Here is a 26,302-nt window from a genome sequence, read left to right on the forward strand (position 1 = left end):
TCTCAGCCACCCTGCCCCCAGTCTGTAGCACTGCAGGGCATTGTTGTGACCCAAGTGCAGGACCCAGCTCTTGGCCTTGTTGAGCCTCATACAGTTGGCTCTGGCACATTGATCCAGCCTGTCCAGATCCTTTCTGCCCTCCAGCAGATCAGCACATCCACCCAACTTGGCACTGGCTATAAACTTACTGAGGGTGCTCTCAATCTCCTCATCCAGATAAAGACATCAAACAGGACTGGCCCCAATACTGAGCCCTGGAGAACACCACTGGTGACCAGCCATCAGCTGGATGTGACTCCATTTACCACCACTCTGGGCCCGGCCATCCAGCCAGTTTAATCCAGATAAGAGGTCACCTGTCTAAGCCATGGGCTGCCATTTTCTCCAGAGGAACTCAGTGTCAGTGGCTTTACTGAAGTCCAGGTAGACTACATCCACAGTCTTTCCCTCATCCACTAGGCAGGTCACCCAGTCATTAAAGGAGATCAGGTTGGTCATGCAAGACCTGCCATTCCTGAACCCAGGCTGGCTGGCCCTGATCCCCTGCTTGTCCTACATGCACTGCATGATGGCACTCACGATGATCTGTTCCACACTGAAGCAGGGGAAGACTGTGTGGAGTTCTCCCCTGAAAAGGAAGGAATGGCAGAGACAATGTGATAACTGACTGCAGCCCCCATTTCCCATCCCTGTGCTGGTCTGAAGGAGAAGATAGAGAAAATCAGGAGTGAAGTTGAGCCCAGTAAGAAGGGAATGGCATTTTAAGATTTGTTTTTATTTATCATTATCCTACTCTGATTCTGACTGGCAGTAAGTTAAGTTAATTTCCCCAAGCTGAGTCTGTTTTGCCTGTGACAGTAACTGCCCTCCCCCTGTGACATCCCCCTGCCCTTATCTGGGCCCATGAGCCTTTCATTGTATTTTCTCTCCCCTGCCCAGCCGAGGAAGGGAGCAACAGAGCAGCTTTGTTGGCCACCCGGCATCCAGCCACAGTGAACCCAGCAGGGCACACAGCAGCAAGAGCTTCCCTGTACTCTCTCTCGCCTCAGCTTTAGCCTTGAGGAAAATGTACTTTTCCTTAAGGGAAAACACTTTTAATTTTCTTGTTCATTCACTTATTGGCTTCTGACAAAGGAGTCAAAAGGGTGGCAATTGCCAAAGTCACTTATTGATTTTCTTGGTTTATTTATAAATTCCAGACATGCAAGTGCCTGTCTTCAAATTTTAACACCTGGTATTTCACACCATTAAGCAAATTGCCAGGAAGACTACTTCCTTTCCACCTCTGCAACTTTCACATAACTAGCAAGCTGTCCTCACAGAAAGTTCATCAAACTCTGGCTTTCATAGAAAGCTTTCAAATTTAGGTCTTCTTCACTAAAGCTGTATGTGAAAGTTACCTGCCTTTTCTACTTTAAAGAAGGCTTTCTTCTGTGGTCTTAGTCTATCAGTACACGGGAAGGCAAGCTCTGTATTAAGATGAAAAGTAATAGGAAGCAAAGGGAAAAGTAATGAGATCAACAGGAAGTTTTAAGGCTAATCCCAGTACAATACATTGCAGCAATCCAACAGAATGAGACAAAAACCATGAATCACTGTCGAGGTCTTGATTTCAGAGAAATATGGCAAACATTTATATGCAGGCAGAAAAAACCACACGACCATAAATTCTTCAGGGATAGAGCTGAAAGCACTTCCAAACTAAAAACCCCGTAAAAAAACTGAGGGCAAAAGGGCAAACCCCCTCCATAGCAAGGAGCATTCCTGTTGCTGCTGTTCTCCTCAAGATTCTTCCCTCATACTGTTCCTGTCATTAATTTTACTTTACATCACAGAAATCTCAGCTTTTTTCCTTTTGATCCCATACAGAGCAAAAACCAAGAAAGAATCAGAACACCTTGGCTGAATGAAAGACAGAGCACGATCTCACCAGCCATGTAACCAGAACTCCCCAGCTCCTTTTCTACATGGACTGCTTAAACCTGGTCAGACAGGGACAAGCTTAGAACTTGAAACAGGCCTACCAGATGGTGGATGCTACAAGTGAACAAACCTGTAAATTCCTGCTGAATCCCTGAACTGGTCAGTCGACTCCTAAGAATTTGTGTTGATAGTTTTTATAGTGAGTGGATAATTGTTTGAAAAATACCTTTTCAAGGGGGGATGTTTTGCTTTAAGCTGATGAAGAAAGATTTAAAAAACCCTTGCAAGATAAATTATGAAGATATTTTGCTTGAAAAACTGAGGGCTTTTAAATTTAAAAACTACAATCAATATCAAATCATCTAAAAACACAAAATACAAGAATCATAATATATTAGTGAGGTTCTGTATTCTTAGAATAGATTTCTCATTAAAAAATCAATATCTAATTTTGCTCTGAAATACAAGAAAAATGTACTGTGCATTTAACCTCCAAGGAATTTACACACCTTTTACATATACACTAGCAGAATCAATTCGTATAATCCTGCAATTTCCGCCTTTGAGTAAATACAGTTCCTTCCTGTGAGTATATTGAAAAACAGCTTCTTGGAGAAATCAAAGGAAAACAAAATACACTATTAAAACTGCAGGAAGTTGGAAGTATGCAGAACACAAAGTAATTAAAAAATACAGATACACTTCTGAACAGTGAAAAATAAGGTGGGGTGCTTTTTTTTTTTCTTTTTTTTCCTTCAGAAAAGTAGGTCGCCATGCCTTGGTTTCACTTTGCTCTAGGTTTACTTTCTGTGTCAGGCTTGGGGTGTAACTGAACGGATACTGGATGTGTTTGGGTAAAATTTGCTTTGGTCTGCAAAACACAGGATTCATACAGACGTATCGCATTTAAATAGACTGAACAACTCTTCAATTTTACTCATGATGTTAACATATGTGCTTACAGTGAGACTTGTTCAAGGCAGAGAGTCACCACAGTTAATCAAACTCAGCAGAGACATGAGACCACAGAAAAATAATGTTTTGGTGGTCCACGGCAGCAACTCTGCCACTTGTCCTTAAGATGTGACTGCAGGCAAAATTGTTCCTAATTTTCAGCTCTTGAACAACTTTCAAAATGCACTCTGCATGTTTACAGCAATGCTAAGCAACATAATGCTGCAAATAAAGTCCATAAAGCAACCTGTACATACTTCTGTACAGCCTGGTTTCATATTCCTAGGTACAAGCACATATACACATATAAAGCCTCTTCTAATTTTCATCCATAAAGTGCAAACCCATTACCCTGACACTTTGTAGGTAGCATCCTGGGCCAAAATCAATAGAGTAACCTAGGATGATCTAGAGCCCTCATAAATTCTGTCGTTTCTTCTACACTGCCTCAGCTCATGCTCTGTGCACTCCATCAAACAACTGCCTTCCCGTTCTACATCTATAGCTAAAAACACATGACCAGCAGAACATGAAACTGTACAGCTGAAGTTTGTCGTGCAACATCAAACTTCCCGCAATAAATAACACTACCGAGGAGACTTATCACTTAAGTGACTAAAATACTCATAGGTTTTTCACATTCTTTTACTGCTCAAGTTTTCACATTTTTTTCATCTATATCTGTGCAATATCATTTAATCAGTACAAAATTTAGTCTCCTGATGTCAAATGTCAAAATGATTCTAAAGTTAATACTACAAATAAGCAAAAGTGCAATGACTTTACTTTGAAAATCACTTCATATAAAAGGCTAATTAAAAACCTAGAGAATAATGAATATAAATGAAAAAATACCCTGCTTTCTTAGAGCTTGAAAGTGCTAAAGAAATTACGCAAAGAAAAAAGATGAGAAAGCTCAGACAGCTATTACATGTGAGTTTGCATAGTTCTTGATGCTTTTTCCAAGACCAATGGAATCACTAAAAGAAAACAGTTACACTGAAAAATCATGGCTCAAAACACAAGTAAACATATTCAATCATCCAGTTCCCAAATTGGCCTTTTCTTACATAAACTGCTTCATTGTCATTTCTTTAAAAATCCTATTACTAAACATTTAATCTTTAACATGATTATTAGCCAGAGATGTAAACAGTTGATGGTGAAAACTTTGGATTGTTTGTATAGTGTAGGACCATAGATTTTCTAAATATCTGTCTAAATATCTGTTGTAAATATCTGGAAAGAAAGTGATGTATCAATAGAAGTATTACAAAATCCTAGTTTATGGACATGATTTTGAACCCTTCACAGTATATTCAAAGACTTTAAAATTATATATATTTTACAAAAATGTAGACAAAATCTTCATGAGCAGTGGCTATAAGATTTTTAGTGCTCACTAGGCTCATGGTCCAAACAAGGTTCAAAAAAAAAGTATCATCTTTTATTAGACCTGACAGCGTAAGATGTAGTCAGAGTTTTGGATACATAAATACTTTCATCAATTCAGAGTATGCAGTATTGGTAACCTAGAGAAACACTTGAGAAGACACTTCACACTTAGGTTGTTCAAGCGTGCAAAGACTTCCATTAGCAATTTTCAGAACAAACAGAGTGCTCTGCTTCTTTCTAAAAGAGTAGTACCCTTTTTCCCTGCAATAAAATAGTACTTAAAACTAAAATAGTGTTGTTAGGCTGTGCTCCATTCATGAGCAATGTCCTAATAAAGTTCATATAATGAAGTTCAAAACGTAACTCTCAATTAAGCGTCTTAAAGTAAATAACTGTATTTTGAATCAAGGAATTTATACAACCATTCTAGAAATTTACTAGAATTTTGTGTTTATCTAAAGCCCAAAATGAACAGAAAATTATTTTTTGGTTACACCTCAGATCTCCAAAATTTGAAACAGGTAATTTGCTAAATCCACCACAGCCATCAATAAAAAGTGTAGCTCTATCTGCTAGGTTCATCCCTGATCAAAAAGCAACTCTCAGGGCATATACTGATCTTCAGTGATTCCAGGAGGCCTTAAAATAGGAAATACAGACTAAAACATTAGATTTCTAACACTAGATTGTTATTACAGATATCTGAAAAAACTTCATATACAGACAGGTTCATTCCCTTATCTTCAAATGTATGAACAGGGCTTACCATAGGCAAAGTGTACAAAGTCCGGACACTTAAAATAAGACACACATGATGTGAAGAAATTCAGAAATTTGTACCTAAAGAGGTGTTCCAACTCAGTCTAGAACTGTCTGGAAACAGCTACTCATCATGCCATGTCTCTTCAGGCCTCTGAAGTGGCAACTGAATGAATGGTTTTGTGTGTCATTATTCTGAAAATTGCAACGAGCTCTTCTTGCCTCTGTAACAGTGCCAGAAAATATATTTGGAACGTGGCTTTCTTGCTTAAAACTCTCTCTGGATGTAAGTATCTGACATGCAATCAAATTTTGAGGATGATAACTTCAGTCCTAAGTACAAAGAATTACAATGCAATCCTATCAATTGTCTTACCTAAGAAACCATTAAATTAAACTCATAGTGGTAATCTTTTCTGCTGCTTTTTGTGAATATCAAAAGTAAGTCTGACTAACATTTACTGTCTAGATTCCCAAAGCTACACTATAAACATTGTGTAATACTTTACTATATCTATGAAGTATGAAATAAGGGATAAAACAACCATAATTCTTGACAGATGTAGATATCTGATAAGGTATCTGCATCCTTACACATCTAATACCTGGATTTGACTGAGGCAAATCATACAGAGGTGAAAATCTGGTGAGGTGTCAAAACCATGGTGAAAATCATTTCAATTTTAATGTAATTTTAAATTTATGCAAGTATTTTCAAAAAGCAGAATGAAACTACTCATTCTGTATTTGTGACTGATGACATAAGAGGTTTTTTACATGTTTTATCACTGCTGGGAACTGAAGTCAGACTATAGGCACGCAAGCTTTTTCCCCTAAAACGTAATTACATGCTAACATCTATTAATTAAAAATTATAGGCCCAGGGGAGTAGACAAATGCAGCAGCCACCAGTGGATAGAGCAAAGGAGAAGGTAAAATGAGCTAGAAATTATAATTGGCTCTAACCATTGACAACCCAAAACAGAATTTCTATTTTGTCATTTTCCACCTTCAGTAATGCCTGCATTTCAACAAGCTTGAATACAAGGGCAGCAGTATTTTTAAATAGCCTTTTCTTAAGGCATTAATCTCAAGTCTTAAAATGCTTAGTTAATGCTTGATGAAGGAAGCATGCTACATCTTTGTTAGATGCTTTCCTATCCAAGGATGCAAAAAAATCTTTGTATGAGTCTTCAGAAATAAAAGGGTATTGACAAGTCTGAGAATTTCAAATCTCTCTTAATGTTGTTCTCCCTCTGCTATTTCCCAGAAAAATAAACAACAGGATAGTACCCTCCCCCTCTAAGAAGAAGCCTCTTCTGCATAATTCCTTTTAAGATAAGGTTTATAATAATTCTGTACTTTGAGAAGTTCCTGCCCAGAGATGATGTTCTTTTACAAAGTCTTTGTCTTCACCCTTCTGCAGGGCACAGATAATGCCCCTGAATTTGAAGAATGACAGACTTCTTAGTTAGAAAGTATTACTGCAATGTCAGACAAAGCTGGCAATGAAGCTCTGGCAGAATCTTGCATCAAGTGGAGAATCACGTGGGAAGACGCATGCGCAGAAATAATGGCCTGTGCATTCCAATAAAACCACTTAAACTGGGGGCAGAAAAGAGCTCTGGACAACAGCTTGAACTTCAGATGTTCCAAAAGTTCAACATATGCCAATTTGAAGCCTGTGTCCAAAAGGAATATTTATTACTGTCACCCCCTATCACCTCCCGTTCTTTTGTTTAAGAAATGCCTATCAATCTGCTACTGTCTGCTGACAGTCTCCTGCTCCTCCTCAGCAGTGAGATGGCTACCCAGTAGATCAGTCAATGGCAGTCTCGTAATTGCCTTGCTGGTGAATGTGTTCAATTGTGAATATGCATGGACTCCTCAGTCTCCTTAGAAAACTCAGTCCACCCTCAAGCGAAAAAATGACTATCAATTCTCTGAAATACCCTGAAAGGTATGAGAACACTTGCAATTCTGAGGTCACCCCAAGTTGTCTGCTTTATCAAAACACATTTATGGCCATACCTGCCCTCTCAGACTGATGAGGACTTGAAGCTTTAAATGTTAAATTCCTTCTGATGTTTCCATTGGCCAAAAGTCCGCAAGAGTTTCTGCATTGTTCAATTCTCTCTACTCCTCTCTGAGCAAAGGCCTTGGGCACTAAAGAGAAAAGGGTGAGAAGCAGTGACCAAAGCAATCCCTTTCCTGAATGATTTGAGAACACGTTTAGATACTGGTCTCTCTTGCAAGTTGGAAAACATCCAGCATTAGGACATGCCGAATCTTGCACAAGGAGAATAATCCCAGGGGTCCAACCAGCTGGAAAGAAGCTCTGCAGAGAAGCAACTGAGAATTCCTGGTCAACACCAAGCTGAACGTGAGCCAGCAACATACACTTGCAGCAAAGAAGGCCAATGCCATCCTGGGGTGCACTGGAAAAGCATCACCAACAGACTGAAAGTGGTGATCTTTGCTCTCTGCCACATCTGGATGATAAATCTACTTCTGAGCTCCTTGACAAAAGAAAGACATGCTGGAGCCACTGCAGCAAGGAGTCATAAATACAGACAAGGGACAGGAGCACATCATGTAAGGAAAGGCTGAGAGAGTGGGAACTGTTCAGCCTGAGGAAAGAGGACCCAGAAGGATTTTTACACGTGTAAATTCCCAGTGGGGAGGACTAAAGAAGACAGAGTCAGACTCTTCCCAGAGTCACCCGGTGACTGAACCAGAAACAATGGACACAAACTGAAACACAGGAAGTTTCATCTGAATGACTACTGTGAGGGTAGCTGGACACTGGAAAAGACTGTCCAGAGAGGCTGTGGAGTCTCCACCCTTTGAGATACTCCAAAGCCACCAGCACTTTATCCTGGGCTACCTGCTGCAGGTGGCCCTGCTCTGAGTAGGGGGTTGTACCAGACAATCTTCAGAAGTAAAATCGTTTCACCATGGACTTGTATACTCAAGTGTGAGGATCAGAGTTGGCACTGCCAGGAAGAGATGCAAGGTAATACTTTAACAGTCTTTCCGGGTGATTCAAGGAGCTTAAAATACCCATGCACACAGTAAGCAACCTGCACTCTGCTCCCTGCACCACCATAGAGTCTGAAATATGGTGGTTCCAAATTGCTTTAAGTACAAAGGAAGAAATAAGGGCTCTCAAGCAGAAGCCTCCTTCCTCCTGCTCCACTGCAGAGAAAGTGAGATTCATGCAGCCATGGAAAGAATAAATAAGAGGGAGGCCAAATCAGAGGAGACAGTCTTGGTATGGTTTATCTATTTTATCCTTTAATTCCTTGCTGCCAAATGCACAACCAGTTCCCAGAACTCTCAATTCCTCCATTGTTTCTCAGTGGGATTAAAGATAGGCTTTCGACCCTTGATTCTAAAGATAAGATAAAGACAGACTTTCTCAAGATGGCCCCTTCACTCTCACTTTTATTTTTGGAAAATGGCCCAGTTTCAACAGAAAGGAGGAAGAATAATCCTACCTCTTCCTTGCCTACTTTTCATGGAAGGGCAATTATTTTCAGGGCACTTACAGCATACAGGCTAAGGTCTTGGAACCATACTTCCTCCTGTTGCCCATAAGTACTACACAAAATGAGGACAGCAGCACATGCCACTTTGAGCAGTATGCAATGTTTTCTGACAATGATAGGTGTGGTCCAAGTGCTAGGAAGATAGAATGAAAGACATTGTCTCCAGGAAACTGGTTGAAAGCACAAGCCTCCTGCGCATTGATTAATCATCAGTTACACAGTAGTGAAGGCTGGAAGCTTCCAGGTGCCCCAAGAAAATTATGAGGAAGTTACTTTGCAAACCCTGAAACAGATATTCTCACCAACTGCAAACGACCAAGATATGGCAGCCCTGAAACATGAGCAGCTGCAATATCCCTATTGATTCTAGACCTGAGTTCTATTAAAATCATGCTTTTGTACCATACTAGGTGGTCAAAATAGGGTGTTAGCATGAAATTCTCCCAAATTATTAACTGCCATAAAAAATTTTGAGGTAACTTTTAAGATGGGAAGGTTTCAAGTACGTGCCACCCTCTCTACTGAAGCTACTCAATTAGAGTTACAAAACTACAAAGCACCTCCCGTGTCTTAGTTAACTTTCCTACTACCGCCACTACCTCAGCCAACAATCTCACAGCCTTCCTATGTCCCATCAGAAGCTTGGTAAGAGCTTTTACCCCCTCTTAAGTTTGCTTCAGCAAATATGAATGTCATGGTAACTAGGAGCCACTTTCTAATTACTGGCCAAAATTTGAACAGAGCTGGAACTCGACTGTAGCTGTGTTCTCAGCTGCCACAGTTTCCACTTAGTACTTGCCTAACACAATGAGATAAGGCACATAACTACATATAAGCAAACTTCATCTTAAGTACACACATACATAATTCTGTGGTTTCCCTGTGATTGAAGTTTGCTGTACATAACTGTGTTCTTTTCAGTTCAAGGCACCCTACACCCACAGGCAAAATAGTTGTCTCAGGTTACCTAGTGCTTAAGTGTACACTCTAAACCTTTAAATTATTTTTTTTTCAATTTTACACAAACACACACACACTTTTGCAAATGATGGTTTGTTTTCTCTCTTCAGTCTCATTGAAAACTTACCCCTTCATGCTTCTTCACTTTTTTTTTTTGTCACATCAGTCACCTGTTGGGCAATATCTGGACTTCAGGCTAGACATCAGCCACTCAACATGAAACTCTTCCCTTCCAGCTACAGGAGTATCTACCAAGTAAAACAGGGAAAATGCCTCCGATGTGAGTTAGTCTGCAGAGGAGGCCATTCTACTACTGTTCTATGCAAACATTTATTCATATAAGAAAATCAAAAGCTTAGGTGTCTAAGGCCAAGTGTTATTAAAAGATGATAGAGACTATAGTCTTCAGAGATATGCACAAAATACGGCAAAGTCAGTGTGAAACAGGGGAAAAAGAGTAGACGAGAGTTGAGTATACCATGATAAAGCTCCATCTACCCAACAGACTGCTCTCCATGCAGCTTTCAAAGGTGTGGCAAATAGGAAAGTGATGCTCTCCCAGCCACAGAGGACAAAACACAAAGCTCTGAAGCTCCAAGATGAGATAGAGAACCTGCTTCCTAATCCCAGACTGTGAGACTGTACTGAAGAGGTTTCAGTTTCTACTTAGTGCCCGGCAGGCATCAAAGGGTTTATATGGATTTGAGTCTTCAGTACCATGCAGCAGACTGGGACCACAGTTCATCGAATGAAGGCACGGATATGGTCTATATGGTCTCAGGAATACCTGGTGACCCTGTGCCTATTACAGAAGCAATGCAGAACCTGCCTTTGGATGTGAAGGCAATCTCAAGGCAATCAGTTAATGGCAAAACATTCCTCAAGCCAAGGTACACCTGTTTGTAAAACATGCAAAAGAAAAAACCTTCACAAAAGCCCAAACTCCCCAACATATTACTCCATAGTGTTCAACAAGTCATAGGAGAGCAAAGTGTTCCCCTTCCACAAACACCACCCACAGCAGTGTGAAATCTGATATCGGAAGGGTACGGGAAAGACGAGGTCCCTGCCGCTGACCAGGTGTGCCTAGAAAAAGAAAGTCACACTGTAAGATGTACATCTTTATCCTAAGGGAGTGACAAGCTCTGTTAGGCCCACACTGCTGAAGGAAACTCAGCAGACCAACAAGCTGACAGATAAGGCAAGTTCCTGGAAAGCAGCAAGCAGGTGGTCTCAAACCAAAGGATGCATTTGTAATGCTCCAGTGGAAGCAGTGAAAACAGCTCAGTGTCCATAGTCCTGCACCCTGTAACAGCGCCCTGGCACGCTGCAGTACGTGCTGATGTCAGCATGAACTGGCAGAGAGGGTTTACAAGAAGGCTTTTAGCTCAGAATCAGAAACAGGGATCAGGAAGACAGAGAGGTACAGACTCGAAGGAGAGCGACACAGCCTCTTTACCAATGACCCTAACTGCTTTCACTTCTCCTGAAATCCATATAGTCCATTCACAGAAGCACTTCAAATTCCCCTGGACCCACAATTTTATGACCACTGTGTGAAGAATATAGTCATTTAACCAATATTTCTTCCTATGGTTTTCTGCTATGAGAAGTACTGGAAAGGAAAATTACAAGTACTGTTTTAGAAACTTTCATTGCTATCAGGACACCCATAGCAGGAGAGAAACGCTGCACCCTTTTTAGCCCTTATGATTCATGAGACAGCACATATCCGGCCTCTGATCAGCCCAGGATTGAAGGTAGCCTAGTTTGCAGCACTGATTCTCAGCTTCACTTTCAGGGAAAATTACAGATTTGCATGTGGGTGTTACAGATGGAAACATTTCTCCACCAGGTGGTTTTAATGAAAAACTGGTGGCAGTTTTGTTGAGACATTTGGATAATCAGAAAATCTTTTAACAAAGATAATAGGAAGAGTGCTGATGATATCTGATTTTTATAATATAGCTGTGTCATCTGATAGCACCACTGTATATTTGTAACAACCCTTTATAAAATTATGGAAGTAAATTCTTGTCAAAATTCCCGTCTTAAAAGAGTGACTCCATGGAAAGGTGTGTCAAACACTTATCCCAAGAAGAACATAAATGCTCAACATACAGAAAAGGGAAATGATATCAGAAAATCTAAGAGTTAACTCATAACCCATAAGAAAAATATTTGCTGTGACTTGATTTTTACAAACTAATGATACAGCTAAAGCAACTATACAGATTTGTAAGTTTTCCAATGTATTGCCCTCAATTTCTGGCTCTTTAAAAAAAGACAGAAATCTATTTAAAATCACAATTTCTCAGGCCAATGAAGAGTATAGACTGTTATTTTCATTATTTGAAAGAACTCTTGTAGGGAAATAAACTTTTAAATTTGGGTATCACAAACCTTTGAAGACAATATAGTTTCTAGTTGAATTCACAAAGCATCATTTGTGGCCTTTTCTAAAAATTATATTTGAAGTGTCCTAAGTTCATTTAGTGAAACTGCTGAAGATTCCCATAATCTCATAGGAAAGGAAATACCAGTCCAGAATTCAGAAACAAATGCAAAAGAAAAAAAAAAAAAGGAAAAAAAGGGGGGCTGGAGTGAAAAAAGGAGGAAAAATTATTCTCTACCCAATGTTAACAAGAATAGGGCTGAGAAAACACCATCTCTACCAAACCAATGGAAGTTCATTCTCACAGCGACTGTAAGATTTATAGTATTCCTCTACAACATCATCAGTAGTAATCTTCTTCATAGAATAAAAGCTAAATATTTGTAGAGAAGTAGCTGTGCTGGAGGACAAGGAACAGAAGGATATATATGGTTTAGAGCCTTTGAGCTACTCCTTTAATTTTTTTTTTCTTTTTTTATGAATAGAAACTAAGGAGGGATCCTTCACTCACGTTTCCCCACAGTGACTAACATAACGCATTTTCACAGAACATTTCTCATTCCAATCACCCCACCTCCAAGGGTAGCCACACCCCGAGCACAATGAACTGCAACAGCAAACTGAACTCTTCGTCTTGAACTGAGACCCAAGCACCCCGGTGCTGGACAGCTCCTAGCCAGCACAGCCCTGGCAGCTGGGCCTCAGTACCCACCATTGCCAGGATCTCTAGTAGCCCCTGTAAAAATTCAGAGTCGAGAACGAATAGGAAGGGACAGAGACAACAGTGTGCTAAAAAAAACGCTGTCCCGGCTTCACCACGCACAGCGCACGGGGCCGAAGTCGGGAGCCTGCGGGGATTTGGTCCCCAGCCGTGGGGAAGAGCTGGCACCTGCATCGCTCAAGCGGGTATTTTCGATGCAGCCAAAAGAAACACCCAGATCACGTCACACCTTCAGCGCATCCCTTCCAAGCACAGGTGCACGCAAGCAGGCGACAGTGAGGTAAGGATACACCTCCTGTGGCACGGAGGGTCTGCGTGGCGTCAGAGGCTCGCACTGTTCCAGTCACCTCTCCCACCACCTCCCGCCCGGAGCGAACAGGCCTGACGGGCTGTCAGAAGAGGAGAAACCGTGACTCTCCTCCACAGGCCACGACTTCAATCTGTTTATTCTCATCACTCGCAGTAGGCGATTTAGCAACGTACGTTTGAAGCCTCCGACTGACGGAGGAGGCTAAAAAATGTCATCACATGCGATGTTTGGCAGGGACGAGGGGGTGAGGGAAAAGGTTCAAAAGAGGCTGCGGGGATCTGGTTTCCAAACATGGCACCTACCCACACCCCGCGTTCCCCGCACGCCTCCCCGTGCCGCCGGCAGCGGGATAAACCCACTCCCCCGGCGTCCCGCCACCACGCACGCCCGCCCGCCTGCTGGAATGAGCAGTGCGACTAATTCCATCTATTTCCTAATTGCGAACGCCCTGCTGCCCCACAGCGCGCTGCTGCCCGTGGCCGCCCGCCCTGGAGCCGGCGGCGGGCGGGCCGGGGCCGGGGCCGGGGCCGGCGGCACGGGCGGGCGGAGCGGGGCCGGGTGTGTGCCGGGCGGGGGCAGCCGCCCCGGCCCCGCGGCGGGCGGCAGCGGGGGCTGAGCCAGGCGGGGGCAGCACGGCCGCCGCGGAGGCTCCCGCACGGAGGGAAACCCCACCCAGCGGCCCCTCCTGGCAGAGGCGGGGTTTTGGGGACCCCAAAGGAATCCCACCTCGCCCCTCACCCCCGTGTCGGGGTTTCCGCCCGCCCTGCGCCGCCGGCTCCCTCGGGGCAGGGAGGGCCGCCGTCCCGCTCCGTCCCGCCGCGCCGGGCTGCCCCGGCGGTGCTGCCTCGGGAGGAGCTGCCCGGGGTGGGGGAGGAGGAAGTTACGGGCCGGGAGCGGAGCGGGACCGGGGCTCCGCGGCGCCAGCCCCGTCAGCAAGGCGAAGCCGGCCGGCTCCGGGCACTGGCCGGCTCCCGCTGTGGCAGCGCCCGCTCCGCCCGCCGGCAATCGGTGCGTGAATGAGTGCCGGAATGAATGAATGACTAGCGTCTGCTTACTTGAGCATGGCCTCTTCTTTTTCTTCCTCCTCTTTCTGCCGGTCCATCACTGCCATGATGATGTTCCTCTCCTCCTCTGTCAGGTGGCTCAGGTCGGGCAGCTCCTGCATCGGGGGAGGCACCGTGGGCGGGCGAGGGCCGCGGGGCCCCACCGAAGAAGACATCTTCTTTCCTGCTCTCCCTTACACCTTCTACCTTTGCACGGCGAACCCAGCCAGCCTCTCCTCCGCCCCCTTCACAGGGTAGTCCTCCGAGCAGCGGCAGCCGGCAGCTCTCTGGCAGCAGCGGAGGAGGCGGAGACCCAGCCTTTCATGGTTGCTTGCATCCACCCCGGCCCGGTGCTGCCGCTGCTCGCTCCCTTTGTTTCCGCGGCTTCGGGGAGCTCAGGGGCTGCCGCGCCGCCGCCCGCAGCCCATCCTCCCGGCGGTGGGCGTGCGGGGCGGGGGTGCGGTGGCGCGGAGGGCTCCGGATCGCCGCCGGCGGGCTGCGTGCGGGAGCGGGGGGGCGGTGCGCGCCGCCGGCCGGCCGGCAAGGGCGGGTGCTGCCGCTGCCGCCGTCGCCGCCGCCGCGATGCTCCGCCGCTGCGAGCCTGGCGCTGGAGGAGGGAGGGAGAGAGGGAGGGAGGGGAGCTCGGTGCCGGTGAGGCGGAGTCCGAGGCGCGGCGCCGCTGCCTCTGCTCCTGCCCCTGCCCGCGTCGGGCACCCGGGCCGGCCGCGCCTCCCTCTGCCCGCCGCCCCCCGGGCTCGTCCGGCGGCCACAGGGCCGCGGCGCTGGCCCCGGCTCCGCCGCCCTCCTCACGTCCTCCTCCAGCCTTCCTCACCGCAGGTGCTCGCCCGGGTTCCCGCCAGGGCTGCCGGCTTGCCCGAGTCAGGGCCACCCGTGGGAGGGTACGGGTTTGCTGCGGGGCTGCCTGGGGCGCGGGGAAGCCTTGGGGTCCCAGTGCTGTCGCCACTCCCTCGGCCGTGAGCCGTGCTGGCCCCAGCTGCAGCCCCCTTACCTTAAGCCAGCGCTGTCACCGCTCGCCCGTCTCTTCCTTAGGATCCCAAGCTTCACCACTTTCTTCTTACGCTTCTTAAACCTCGTTCGTGCCACCCATGCCGTGGTCCAAACACACCTCCCACGCGGGTGAAAATTGCTCATATCTATCAGACCCATTTTTTAACTACTGTGACCCACTAAAACTGGCCACGAAACATGTCACAGTGCCGACTGCTCAACTGAGGGGTTAGTGCACAGTGAAACAAAACATCACGTCCAGACAGAGATCGCTTCCCTGCCAATTTCTGGTCTACTAGCTCTGAGTAACTTCATTTTGGGGAGCTGGTAATGAATGCAACAGCTCTTCTCTACAGGAGATCGTCTGCAAGTAATCCACTGGCCAAAAGCTCATGCCTCAAGCTTTGAAGTGTCCTCTGCACACACATGTGCCTGTCAGTGAATGGAATCATTCAGGCTACTTAGAAATGCAAAGTCAAAATGCAGAGAAAACTGCACTTTCCGGTAAAATGTGAGCTACCATTAACACACGGTGATACTTAAGACCTCTCTGTTGTGCTTCTTCTGAGGTCAAAGCATGGAAACAGCTCTGGTTTCTAGAGAGATCATCTGATGAGCACGAACAAAAGGGAGAAAAAAAATCTATGCTGGCAGGATTCAATGCTTCTTTCTGCCAAACTTGCCAAGTTTGGAACAGGGAGAGGGACCAAATTTCTCCCAGCCACACTAATACCTCTCACACAAATTCTGAAAGCCATGAACCTTCATGACCCTTTGAATTTGAGTGGAATTACTGTGGCCATCTGCTTGTGTCCCCCCAAGAGATTTTCTGCAGGACACAATTGATAACAGAAATTATAAAGAAAAAACATAATAAGCACTATGGCTGCCACCAGAACTTTTGTAGGATAATGTCCAAGTTCAGTTCAGAAACTGAAGTCTCTCAACTTTTCCAGCACATGAAGGAAACAAACTTGAATGACCGACAGATGGCTCAGAAGAGATTACAGTGGTGTTAAAAAGCAAAGCACTATGAAAGGCTGGTAAATACAATAATGTCATACTCAGTTTAAGACACAGACCCTCCACTAACTCGTGTGGTGATTTGTCCCAGGGCCTGGCCACATTATTACTGCTAGATGTAATCCTTCTAGCTAAGTACTAACAAATCAATAAAATCACTTCCCACCATCTGTGACCGGCAGGGAAGATAGCCTTCATGTAACAGGCTGGTGCTGAAGAATTTGTCCATTCATTAACAACAGGCAGTCACTTCAAAACTAAAGGAAGCAAGACTGAAAAAAATAAGATGATGAGAAGAGGGTGAGGTACCACCATATGTTTAGTATCAGAAATAATGAAAACATGACTAGAATGCTGGTACTAGACATAATAATTATGTTGTTAGAGGTATACATAGGTAGTCCATACTCAGTCCTTCAGATAATTTGGGTGGACCTGCATATGGCAAGTAAAGGATGTAGCTCAAGTAACTGCATTCACTAGAGCAACGGCCTTAGTATTCAAGAATCACAGCTTTAAGTAAAAATCAACCAAAATATAAAATGTATAAGACCATAAGATCCAAGTGTCTCCAAGATAATTTTATGAAGAAAATATTACATGAAGTTATCCTACTCACCTTTCTGCTTAATAATTACTGACACAGTTATTTATATCTGTTCTGTATTTGTGTTAATTGCTTTATACTGGGTCAAGCACATGAATTCTTACTGCTCTGTGGAAAATACAAAATGAATACAAAGAGTATAAGTTCTTATATATAGTTTCTTATAACTTAAAAGGGAAAGCTGAAAACTCTTGTAGAATACAGGTTTCAAAAGTTATGGAAGTTCGAGTGTAGACTTGCATCAAGCCAAAATTGTGACTAAAACTGTTTTGCTGAAAAGCACATAATCACAGAAACGTTCAGATTGGAAGGCACCACTGGAGGCCATCTGGTCCAGCCAACCTGGTCAAGCAGGGTCAGCTGGAGCAGGTTGCTAAGGACTGCATCCAGATGGCTTTGAGTCTCTCAAAGGATGGGGACTCCACAGCCTCTCTGGGCCACCTGTGCCAGTGCTTAGTCACCTGCACAGTAAAAAAGTGTTTTATTGTGTTCAGACAAGACCCCCTGTATTTCAGTTTCTGCCCATTGCCACTTGCTCTATCACTGGGCACCACTGAGGAGAGCCTGACTCCGTCTTGCTTACAGCCTCCCATCAGATATTTACTGACATCTATAAGATGCCTCAGACTGTTCTGTTCTCTAGGCTAACTAGTTCCATCTCTCAGCCTTTCCTCATATGACATGCTCCAATTCCTAAACTATCTTCCTTGCCCTTCACTTGACCAGCTGCTCTATGTCCATGTCTTTCTTGTGCCGGGGAGCGATGAACTAGAATTGTCACTCCAGATGTGGCTTTAACGGTGTTGAGCAGATGGGAAGGTTCACCTCTCTCAGGCTTTTGGCAATGTTTTTCCTTATGTCCAAAAAGTCCTAGACACAGCAAATGATTTTGTGTTATTTTTGTACAAAAGCAGTAAAATTTACCAAAGAAAAATAAAGCGGAAACCATAAAAGTCATCTCATTTCTTGACAGGTCTGCATGAAGAGACTGAGCTCTTATCGACACTATTTCCAACATTTAATGGTAGTTTTCTGATTTACACACATTTGTTTTGTAACGATGAAACATTTGACACTGCTGTCCAATCAACAGGAAGTCTAGTCTAGTTCAATATATTATATCCCAAAGGTGGAGTGATACATGACAGCCTTCCAGAGAATTTCATTGCCTGGTTAGTGAGAGTTACCCTTGCTTAGTAACATCCGAAGTCTTGTCACTGACAGGCATTCTATTAAATCAATTTCCCTGAAGTCCTATCTAGAACAGACTGCTGTGAAATCTAGAAATGGAATATCAATATAGCTATTGTAACATATCAGGTAAATTGCTTTCCTAAACTTGAAAAGTCAATCATTATAATGGAATCCATGACCTTTTCTTCTCCGTTCATAACAACAAATGTTCACTTGTCATTCATGGGGCATCATAACATATGCCCTATGCAGGACAAAATGCATATTTCTTTATAATTCTAGACCTCCCCTCAGTCTTAGAAACCTTCCTTCTCCCCCATATCTTCCTTTTGTATTGACCAAATGCCACATTCTAGATTTCTCAGTTCCACCAATACTCCCTTTTCACTAGCTGTAAGCAATCATGACTGCTTGTTTTCATGAGGCAAACAGAAAGAAGAAAAAAATAATTCTGAGGGTTTTTCTGTAGGTTCCTTGCCCAGAAGAGTGGTGCTCTTTCTCAGACTGATGGAAGACTGAGGATGTGAAAGCTGTGGAGGAGTTTCCAGTCTCAGTGGGTTTGCCATTTAAGGGACAGCCATGAAAGATGAAATATCCTGTAGCACCCAGGGCTCAAAGTAATTTCTCACAATACTTTAATGAAAGTAGAACACTGTGACTTCTCTCTCTGAAGAAACTGAAGGCTTTTAAAAATTTCAAAGACTGACCAAATCCAAAGTAAAATATATTTTATCAACATATAATTTTGAAAAGCATGCTTTTTTTTTTTTTTTTTTTTTTGGCATCTAACTCATGACTTTTCATTTTTTAAGTTTGGTGACACCACAGTATTTTAAGAAAGAGAAAAGGGTCAGAGCTAGCTCTAGCATGAGAAGAAATGGAAACAGTCCCTTCCATGGCAGAGAGAAAACCCTGGCCCAAGGGGATTTCCTTTCAGGTAGGAATTTCATGGCCTGTTCTGGACAGGCCTGATCTGGTTTTATGCATAATTTTATAATGAGTGCCAATATTTTGCAGCAATGAACATTTTAAAAATCATCTCTGCCAGAAGTCTTGCGCTTCTTTAAAATGTATTTTATTTAAACCAACAAAACAAATAAACAAAACCCAAACAAATAAAAAAGCAAAACGTGCCCCTAACTCTAAATGACAAACAAGCAGTTCCATTGACAGCAAAACTTATGGAGCCCGCTTTTCAATGACAGCTTTGGATTCTCTTGTGTCAAATAATGCAGCTGAGTTCACACTTCCACCTGTTCTTTACTGGGCACACAAATCTGAGTCTCCTCTATCTGGCTGCTGACTTTTGTAAAACCCACAGGAGCTGAGGGTTTTTAAACTTCTCCTTTTTTTATTGTCAGGGCTTTTTTCAAATTGATCAAGAGATTCAAATATTATTGCTGGTATACTGACAGAAAACCAGTGTGATTGCATAGCTTGGTTTCCTTAAGAAAATAAACTAGAGTCCCTGTTCCACCCCCATAGGTCTCTAATTATTCCCTTTGCTCTTCTCAGTTCCCCCCATTTCTGGCACAACAGTTTCCAGAAAATCATCCCATCCTTCAGGTGCAGCTTGCCAAAAATGCATAAACAGGAACTGTCACCTTCCTCCTCCCCAACATGTTGCTTCTGTATATGCAGCTCCAAATCAGACCCTTTTAGTGCATTTGCAAACTCCTATCCAATTTGAATCCATTAGGAGCTGATTTTTTTTTTATTTCAGTCAGACTGCTTTCCAAATGTGTTTGTTAAATAATGATTTTTTAACTCAGAAATACTAACAAGGTTTTAAGTTCAACATCATTTTCCAAAATACTGAGATCACTTATTTTCCAAGATACTAAGATCACTTTCCACTTTTTCCCCTTTAGAAGTAAAGAAGTGGTGTAACTGACACCACTGTCCATCCTTGAAAATCACCATCTGCTTTTTGTTTCTCTTCTGAACCTATTGTGTAAAGATGCTAGTGTAGACAGATTCAACCCCATTTTTTTTAGGGGAACTCTACATATGACCATTGCATAGAAAAACCCTACATTTTAAATATCATTTTATATATTTCAGAAGGGCTGAGAAGTGTTAGAGCTCAGAGACAATAAACAAAAGCCCAGTACTTTTAGTCAGCAATCTGGAAGTTATGCAAGTCGGAAAATTTTCAGTTCAAGCATTGAAATAACACAACATTTTCTGTAGTTGTGGCCCATATCTTTTTAGAATAAGGATTGTATTGTTGCTTCAGTGTTTCTGGCAAGTGTGCCTAATAATAATAATAATAATAATAATAATAATAATAATAATAATAATAATAATAGTAATAATAATAATCTATTTACTTCCAATTGATAAGACTTGGTAAGATTGGTAAGATCTAAATTACCTAAATCACCAAATAAACAAAGTGCCAAAGTACACTGAGGTCTCTTGCTGAACATGTAGCCACAAGCCCTCCAAAAGCTGCCAGCAACTCAGAAATACTATTTTTGAGAGAATACAAGAAACTCCCGCAGTTTTATCAAGCCTAATTGGCAGTAAAAATCTGATTCCCTAGACAGACTGTAAAGAAGCAGCAGGTAAGAGGATTGTGGTGAGCGGAGAATGGTGTCATTTTCCAAAGCTGTTCATACAGTGGAGGATGTGCTAGGGCAAGTTCAGTTGTACAACTGCAGCCTTATCATAATCTCATCCATCTCTATTCACAAATTTCAAGATACTTTAAAAGTCAGTGTTAGCGCTAAAATGGGCACAAATGTCCTGATGGAACAGTTTGCCGTAAAAAGAAGGGGCACAAAGTTTTCAGGAGAAAGTATTTTAATTATCCAATGGATATAATCAGAAGAGATGAACAAATTTTAAGGCACACAAGCACTTTTACATTCAAAAAATACAGCAAAATTCACGCTAATCGGAGCCTGGAAGCAGTTGCTTTGAACTTAACTTCGTTATTTTAATCAGCCAAACAACATGAGGAGAGAAAAAGGATGTTTGAAATATGTGGAATAAAGAGGATATTTGTAAGAGGAGTAAAGCATTTTTGGAAAAGAGAAGAAAAGACAGACAGAAAAATAATTGTTACCTGTGAAAGAAGATGTCACATGGGAGGCAAGAACAACCAGATGTCATAAAACCAATATGCATACTGAGTTAATGACTTCAAACGAAATGTAGTTTCATCAAAATGAAAGCATTTGTCAGGCATGTGTCAGGATTAACTGTATTGTTCAACTCGAAAAAAAACGTTTTGTTTCTGTGTTGTAGAACTTCTTAATTTTGATTCATTTTGTTTGAACTTTATATTTTACTAAATTCTCGAAAGAACAACCACTGATTAAAAAGATGTGACATATATATTGTATTTAAGAAGTCAAACACTTCAATTTAAGAGGCACAGCTGTATTACAGAGAAAGCATGAAAATCGAAGTTGTGATAATTCCAAAGCAACATTTTAGGGAATGTCTGTTTTGCAAATAATTTTTTTTCTGTTCCAATCCAGTCTCCTGGAAAAAAGAAAATAATCACATCAGTGATTATCCCATTCTCATCTAGTTGTACCATCTTTATAGCTGGGAAACTGAGACAGGGATTAAGTGACAGTATCCAAGTCATCTAGTGAGTCATTGGAAATAAGAAGAAAATTGCAAAAGGTTACATCCAGTTCCTGTGGTCTTACTATTCATTTGCATTCTACATCCTAGGGTGCTCTTACAATCAAGCTGAATAATCTGTGTAGTTACTTCCCTTAGTCTTTCTTCAGTTGCTGTAATCTGAGTCACAACAAGGACTTGTAGCCCACCACCACACAGGGTAAAACAAGTGATCTTAAACAGGTGATTTAAAGTATTTGTTTCAATATTGATCTGTAAACCAGCTGTTTTCTTTTCTCATTCTTTTTTTTTTTTTTTTTTTTTTTTTTTTTTTTTTTTTTTTTTTTTACCAAAAAGCTGCTTGCTATTTATGTGTTAAATATCTTTTAGCTACTTATATGTAATCTTGTCTATTTATTCTGGGTCTTTAGCTACACACATACTTTTTAATGCATAAGGAAGTACCAAACTGTGAAGAGGGAGGAAATTCAGAACCATCACACCTAAATCAAGTGTGTCCCCCACCAAAAACCTTGCCCTGAATAATCTTGTTTCAACATTCAAACAATACAATGTAACAGTTTTTATGAAGTTCCATGCTTCATAAATGAAAAACATAGGAAGAAGTTTGAAGTAAGTAATTCACTGATGCCTGGAGATTATGTTCCAAAAAATTACTTCCCACTGGTCTCCAACAGTCATTTTGTTGCCAAAGAATTATACTCACCGATTACTGTGCAAGTCACTTTTAAAAGCTGAAATGCTGAAAGCAAAGATGAAACTCAAGCTAGGTTTTTTCTGCTTCTCATGGTGTATGAAATCATGCACTGAGCTCTTAAAAGAGAAGTCTATGATGTCTCATCAATACTTGGGATTCAACATGGAAAGGAATATCTTTATAAGTGTAGTTTTCTGTTTAAAATAGAATCAGAATGATATATGTTGAAACATTTTTTTGTGGTGAAGGCATAATTAGAGTGAAGATTTTTACAAGTAGCAAAATGTCTTCAGTTACAGTCAATATTGTTACCCTTTGGGCTAAAAATGAAATCAAAGTGCCAGAACAGAAGATTATCAGGATGAGGAAAATGGAGTAGAATTAATGATTTTGCAATGAAGGTGAAAGCATTCAGGTCTCAGAAGAGTAGTAGAGAAACAGTGGATGGAACTCAAATGTTGGTAATAGTAGAGTGAGGGTAACAGGCTCCAGGGTCAAAACACAACTGCATAAGCTCTGCTGCAGTCTGAAATTGTACTGAAATTACTAATGATATGGCTGAACAGTTACCAGTTTACAACTGGTTTAGTTCCTTATTTTTTCCCGATGGAACAAAAATAGCCAGTGGCATACTGTGATCCTAGTGTACAAAACATAATGGGATGAAAAAAGTGTACCGTGTAATTGCTACAATAGAATTCTGTGTTTAGTTAGAGCTTAGAATCAAATTTAATTAACAAACTGACCACCTTAAAAGGTGGCACAAAAGCTGGATTGAAGTGCCAGACCCAAAGAGGAAGGCGATAGAGTGGGGTCATGTCTTGGTTTGGGAAGACAGATATCTGCCAGAGAAAGCTGGAGTTTCCCTTGGAATGGAATGTAAACCACCACCACCACTACCACCACCTCCTTTTCCAGTTATAAATTTGCAGTTAGAGGCTTTCAGGCAAAGATTTGGGGATAGGAGTAGCAGTTCTTTACTACTATGTATAACAAAGCAAACAAAAACAACTACAGCATCAATAACAATACAGTACCAAGAAGCCTGAGGGTTTTGCTTCACAAAACCCAGGGCAATTTAGTCTCGGTGCCCCTGCAGGATCCTCAGAGCACCAAGCTGGAAACAGTGGAAAAGTCTCAGGCTGATAGCTGGAACCGCAGGATGTCCCAGGCAGGCAGCGGCAGGATGTCCCGGCAGGGCAGGGGGGTGCAGGGTCACATTGTAGCAAAAGGAGCAGCCCCAAAGAAGCCGCGATGGCTGGGCAGGGCTGGCCCAGCTCCAGCAGGGCAGGTGGAAGAGCTCAGAATTCCAGGGCAGGAGAGCAGATGATGGTAGATTTCTCAGGGCCAGACTTTCTGGTGACAGTGAACTCCTTCCGCAGCAAGCAGCAGCCTGGCCGTGTCCTCTCTGATGCGATGCCGAAAGCAAGAGAGCCAAGCTGCCTCCAGCTCTGTCCTTTACCTGCCCCAAAACTCACGTTATCTCCCCCTCCTCCTCCGATCTTTCGGCCACCTCTTTGTTTTGGTCAAGCACCCTTAAGCACCCAATACTTGACTAAGTATTAGTCCTAGTAACTTATGGGGAAAAAAATTCTTTAGAGTCAAAAAAAAACCGGAACAAACCTAACCCTCAACAGGTCAACACTATCAGCTTTCCAACCAAGAGCAGAGACAGGCTGAAATAAGTTGTAAGAAGTCATCTGAACATGAGCCAGTGTGTGCCCAGGTGGCCAAGAAGGCAAATGGTTCCTGAGCTGTACCAGCAATAGTGTGGCCAGCAGGACCAGAGAAGTGCTTGTCCCCCTGTACTGGGCACTGGTGAGGCTGCACCTCAAATTCTGTGTCCAGTTCTGGGCCCCTTGGCTCAGGAAAGACATTGAGGGGCTGGAGCATGTCCAGAGAAGGGCAACAGAGCTGGAGAAGGGTCTGGAGCACAAATGCTGTGGGGAGCAGCTGAGGGGGCTGGGGGTGTTCAGCCTGGAGAAAAGGAGACTCGGGAGACCTTATCCCTCTCTACAACTGCCTGAAAGGAGGCTGCAGCCTGGTGGGGGTCAGTCTCTTCTCCCAGGTAGCAGGGAACAGGGTGAGAGGAAAGGGCCTCAAGTTATGCAGTGGGAGATTTAGATGGGACATTAGGAATAATTTCTTCATTGAAAGGGTGGTCAGGCACTGGAACAAGCTGTCCAGGAAAGTGGCAGAATCACCATCCTTGGAAGTGTTCAAAAGGTGTGTGGATATTACACTTGGAGATATCATTTAGTTGTGTCCACGGCAGTGCTGGGTTGACAGTTCGACTCTGACAACCTTAGAGGTCTTTCACAATCTTAATGATTCTATGATTCTGAAGTCAGAGGGTTGGTAAAGACAAAAAGACACTTTAGTTACTGTGTAGATGAGAGAAACCTCATCAGGGTCATAAACTGTAGATGAAATTGTCAATGATTCTTTCCTGGATCAGCTGGCTAGCAACCCCACAAGAGGAAATCAAACCCTTGACAAGATAGTGACAAAGATCTGTTCCAAACTTTCCTCTGAAAGCACAATTCTAAAGATAATCGTAACTCAGATCCAGCATCCATGACACAAAAAAAACCAAAAGACAAAATCTTCACCAGAACTGTGCCACCCATTAGGCAATGAAGAATTAAGTTACAGGTGGTTTAGAGGCTGGAGTACACCAGAGTGGAAGCACAATAGCATTGCTTACTCTGTGTTAGAAGAGGCTTGTAAACTTAAAGGAAGAAGATGAAATGCTAAGCCACGTTCTTGGAATTCAGAAAGCATAATTTAAAAATCTGAAGCTGTATTTAAAAAATAGAAAAGGAGCATAAATTTGGGTTGATGAAATGTGAAAATATAATTAAGCAGATCAAAAAAGAATCAGACTACTTTCCTAAAAGAGCTAAAATTAATACTACATTCTTCTCTTTGGACATCAGGAGAAAAATGTCTATCAAACATATTGTAGCCCTTCCTTAACTGGAGTAAAAAAGGAGCAGTCAGAAGGGTAAGACCATGGAGAGAAGCTAAATAGATTAATAGCATCCAGATTTGTTGTAGAAAAGACAGGAGATTACAACACAGGCCTCATTTTTAACGGGGAATTCAGTGAACCATTTGTCTGAAAATTGAAGCAGCTTTGGAAGGGATTATGATTCAAAGAAATACTATGAAAAGTAGCAAATACCAGGGCTGGGTGGTATACTCTTAAAAACTTGAAGAAGAAATAGATTAATTACTAATGGCACGATGTATTCATTCCATCCACACCTGATGATGATTATGATCTTGAAAAGAGAAAACATGGCTCTACCTTGTAACCCTCCGGGAGTTCTCTGACATTACTAATAAGTATGAGGTTCTGGGTGACCCTGTTGATACAGTTTATTAGGATTTCCAAAAGATCTTGACAATATCCTTCAAGAAAAGACACTGAACAATCATGGCAGAAGATGGAAAAATCTGTCTTAAAGGCATAGGAACCTGTAATAATTTAGTTTTGAGTGGACTTCTGGAGATCATGTTGTCCAGCATCCTGCTCAAAGTAATGTCTGCTAAGAGCTTAAAGAAGGTGTCTGGGGGTCATGAACAGTCAAACATTAGATATTCTGAAGGACAGAAATCCCAGAAGCTCTTTGGGTGTCTTGGTGCACTGTGAAAAAAAGACTTTCTTTTGTCTAATCAGAATTTCCCTTGAAGCAACTCATGTCTGTCACCTCTTCTCCTTTCCATGTGAGCCCATGAGTTCACCTCTGTGTTCTCTATAACCTCATCTTAAAGAGCCAAACAAAGCAAGGACATTTGCCTTTAGCCTTCTCTTCAAGCTGAACAACACAGCTATAAGCAATATACAATAGGAACTAATAGTCAAAATTCTCAGTTAAAGAAGAGAGTTGGTCAGAACTTTGTGCTGGGACCCACATGCTTTAGCAAAGCCTGAACGACCTGGAAAAGGGGATGAGCAGTGAGATTCCAAAGTTTCCAGATGATACAATTACCAGTTTAATTGGAACTAGGGCTGAGCATACAACTGCTGAAATATCTTATGAGGCTTTATGACAGAGGAGTAAAACGGCCTCATGACAGAGCAATAAAACATCTTGTGAAATGCTGTGGTGAAAAACAGCCTTGGCTTCATATATCAAATAGTGGACTTTGA

At 42.6% G+C, this 26,302-nt stretch overlaps 2 protein-coding genes across 13 annotated transcripts in view; one reads left to right on the top strand and one right to left on the bottom strand.

Annotated features, from left to right (window-relative positions):
• The window catches only part of RIMS1 (regulating synaptic membrane exocytosis 1), a 302,331-nt gene extending 287,896 nt beyond the window's left edge, over positions 1-14,435 (bottom strand). For all 12 annotated transcript variants that reach the window (XM_066179696.1, XM_066179691.1, XM_066179694.1 and 9 more), the window contains exon 1: positions 14,024-14,435. In XM_066179696.1, coding sequence (XP_066035793.1) covers positions 14,024-14,187 — 164 coding nt within the window. In that variant the 5' untranslated portion in view covers positions 14,188-14,435. The remainder of the gene's footprint in view (positions 1-14,023) is intronic.
• An 8,962-nt stretch (positions 14,436-23,397) lies between these two features.
• LOC136287534 (uncharacterized) lies at positions 23,398-24,403 on the top strand. Its single transcript, XM_066180315.1, is given in 4 exon segments — positions 23,398-23,568; positions 23,913-24,004; positions 24,006-24,137; positions 24,139-24,403. Coding segments are annotated over 4 exon segments (660 nt in total).
• Positions 24,404-26,302: the final 1,899 nt, after the last annotated feature.

The sequence above is a fragment of the Chamaea fasciata genome, unplaced genomic scaffold (assembly GCF_029207755.1).
Source record: "Chamaea fasciata isolate MVZ Bird 193981 ecotype frontalis unplaced genomic scaffold, bChaFas1.0.hap1 SCAF_3, whole genome shotgun sequence".
Classification (NCBI taxonomy): Eukaryota; Metazoa; Chordata; class Aves; order Passeriformes; family Sylviidae; genus Chamaea; species Chamaea fasciata.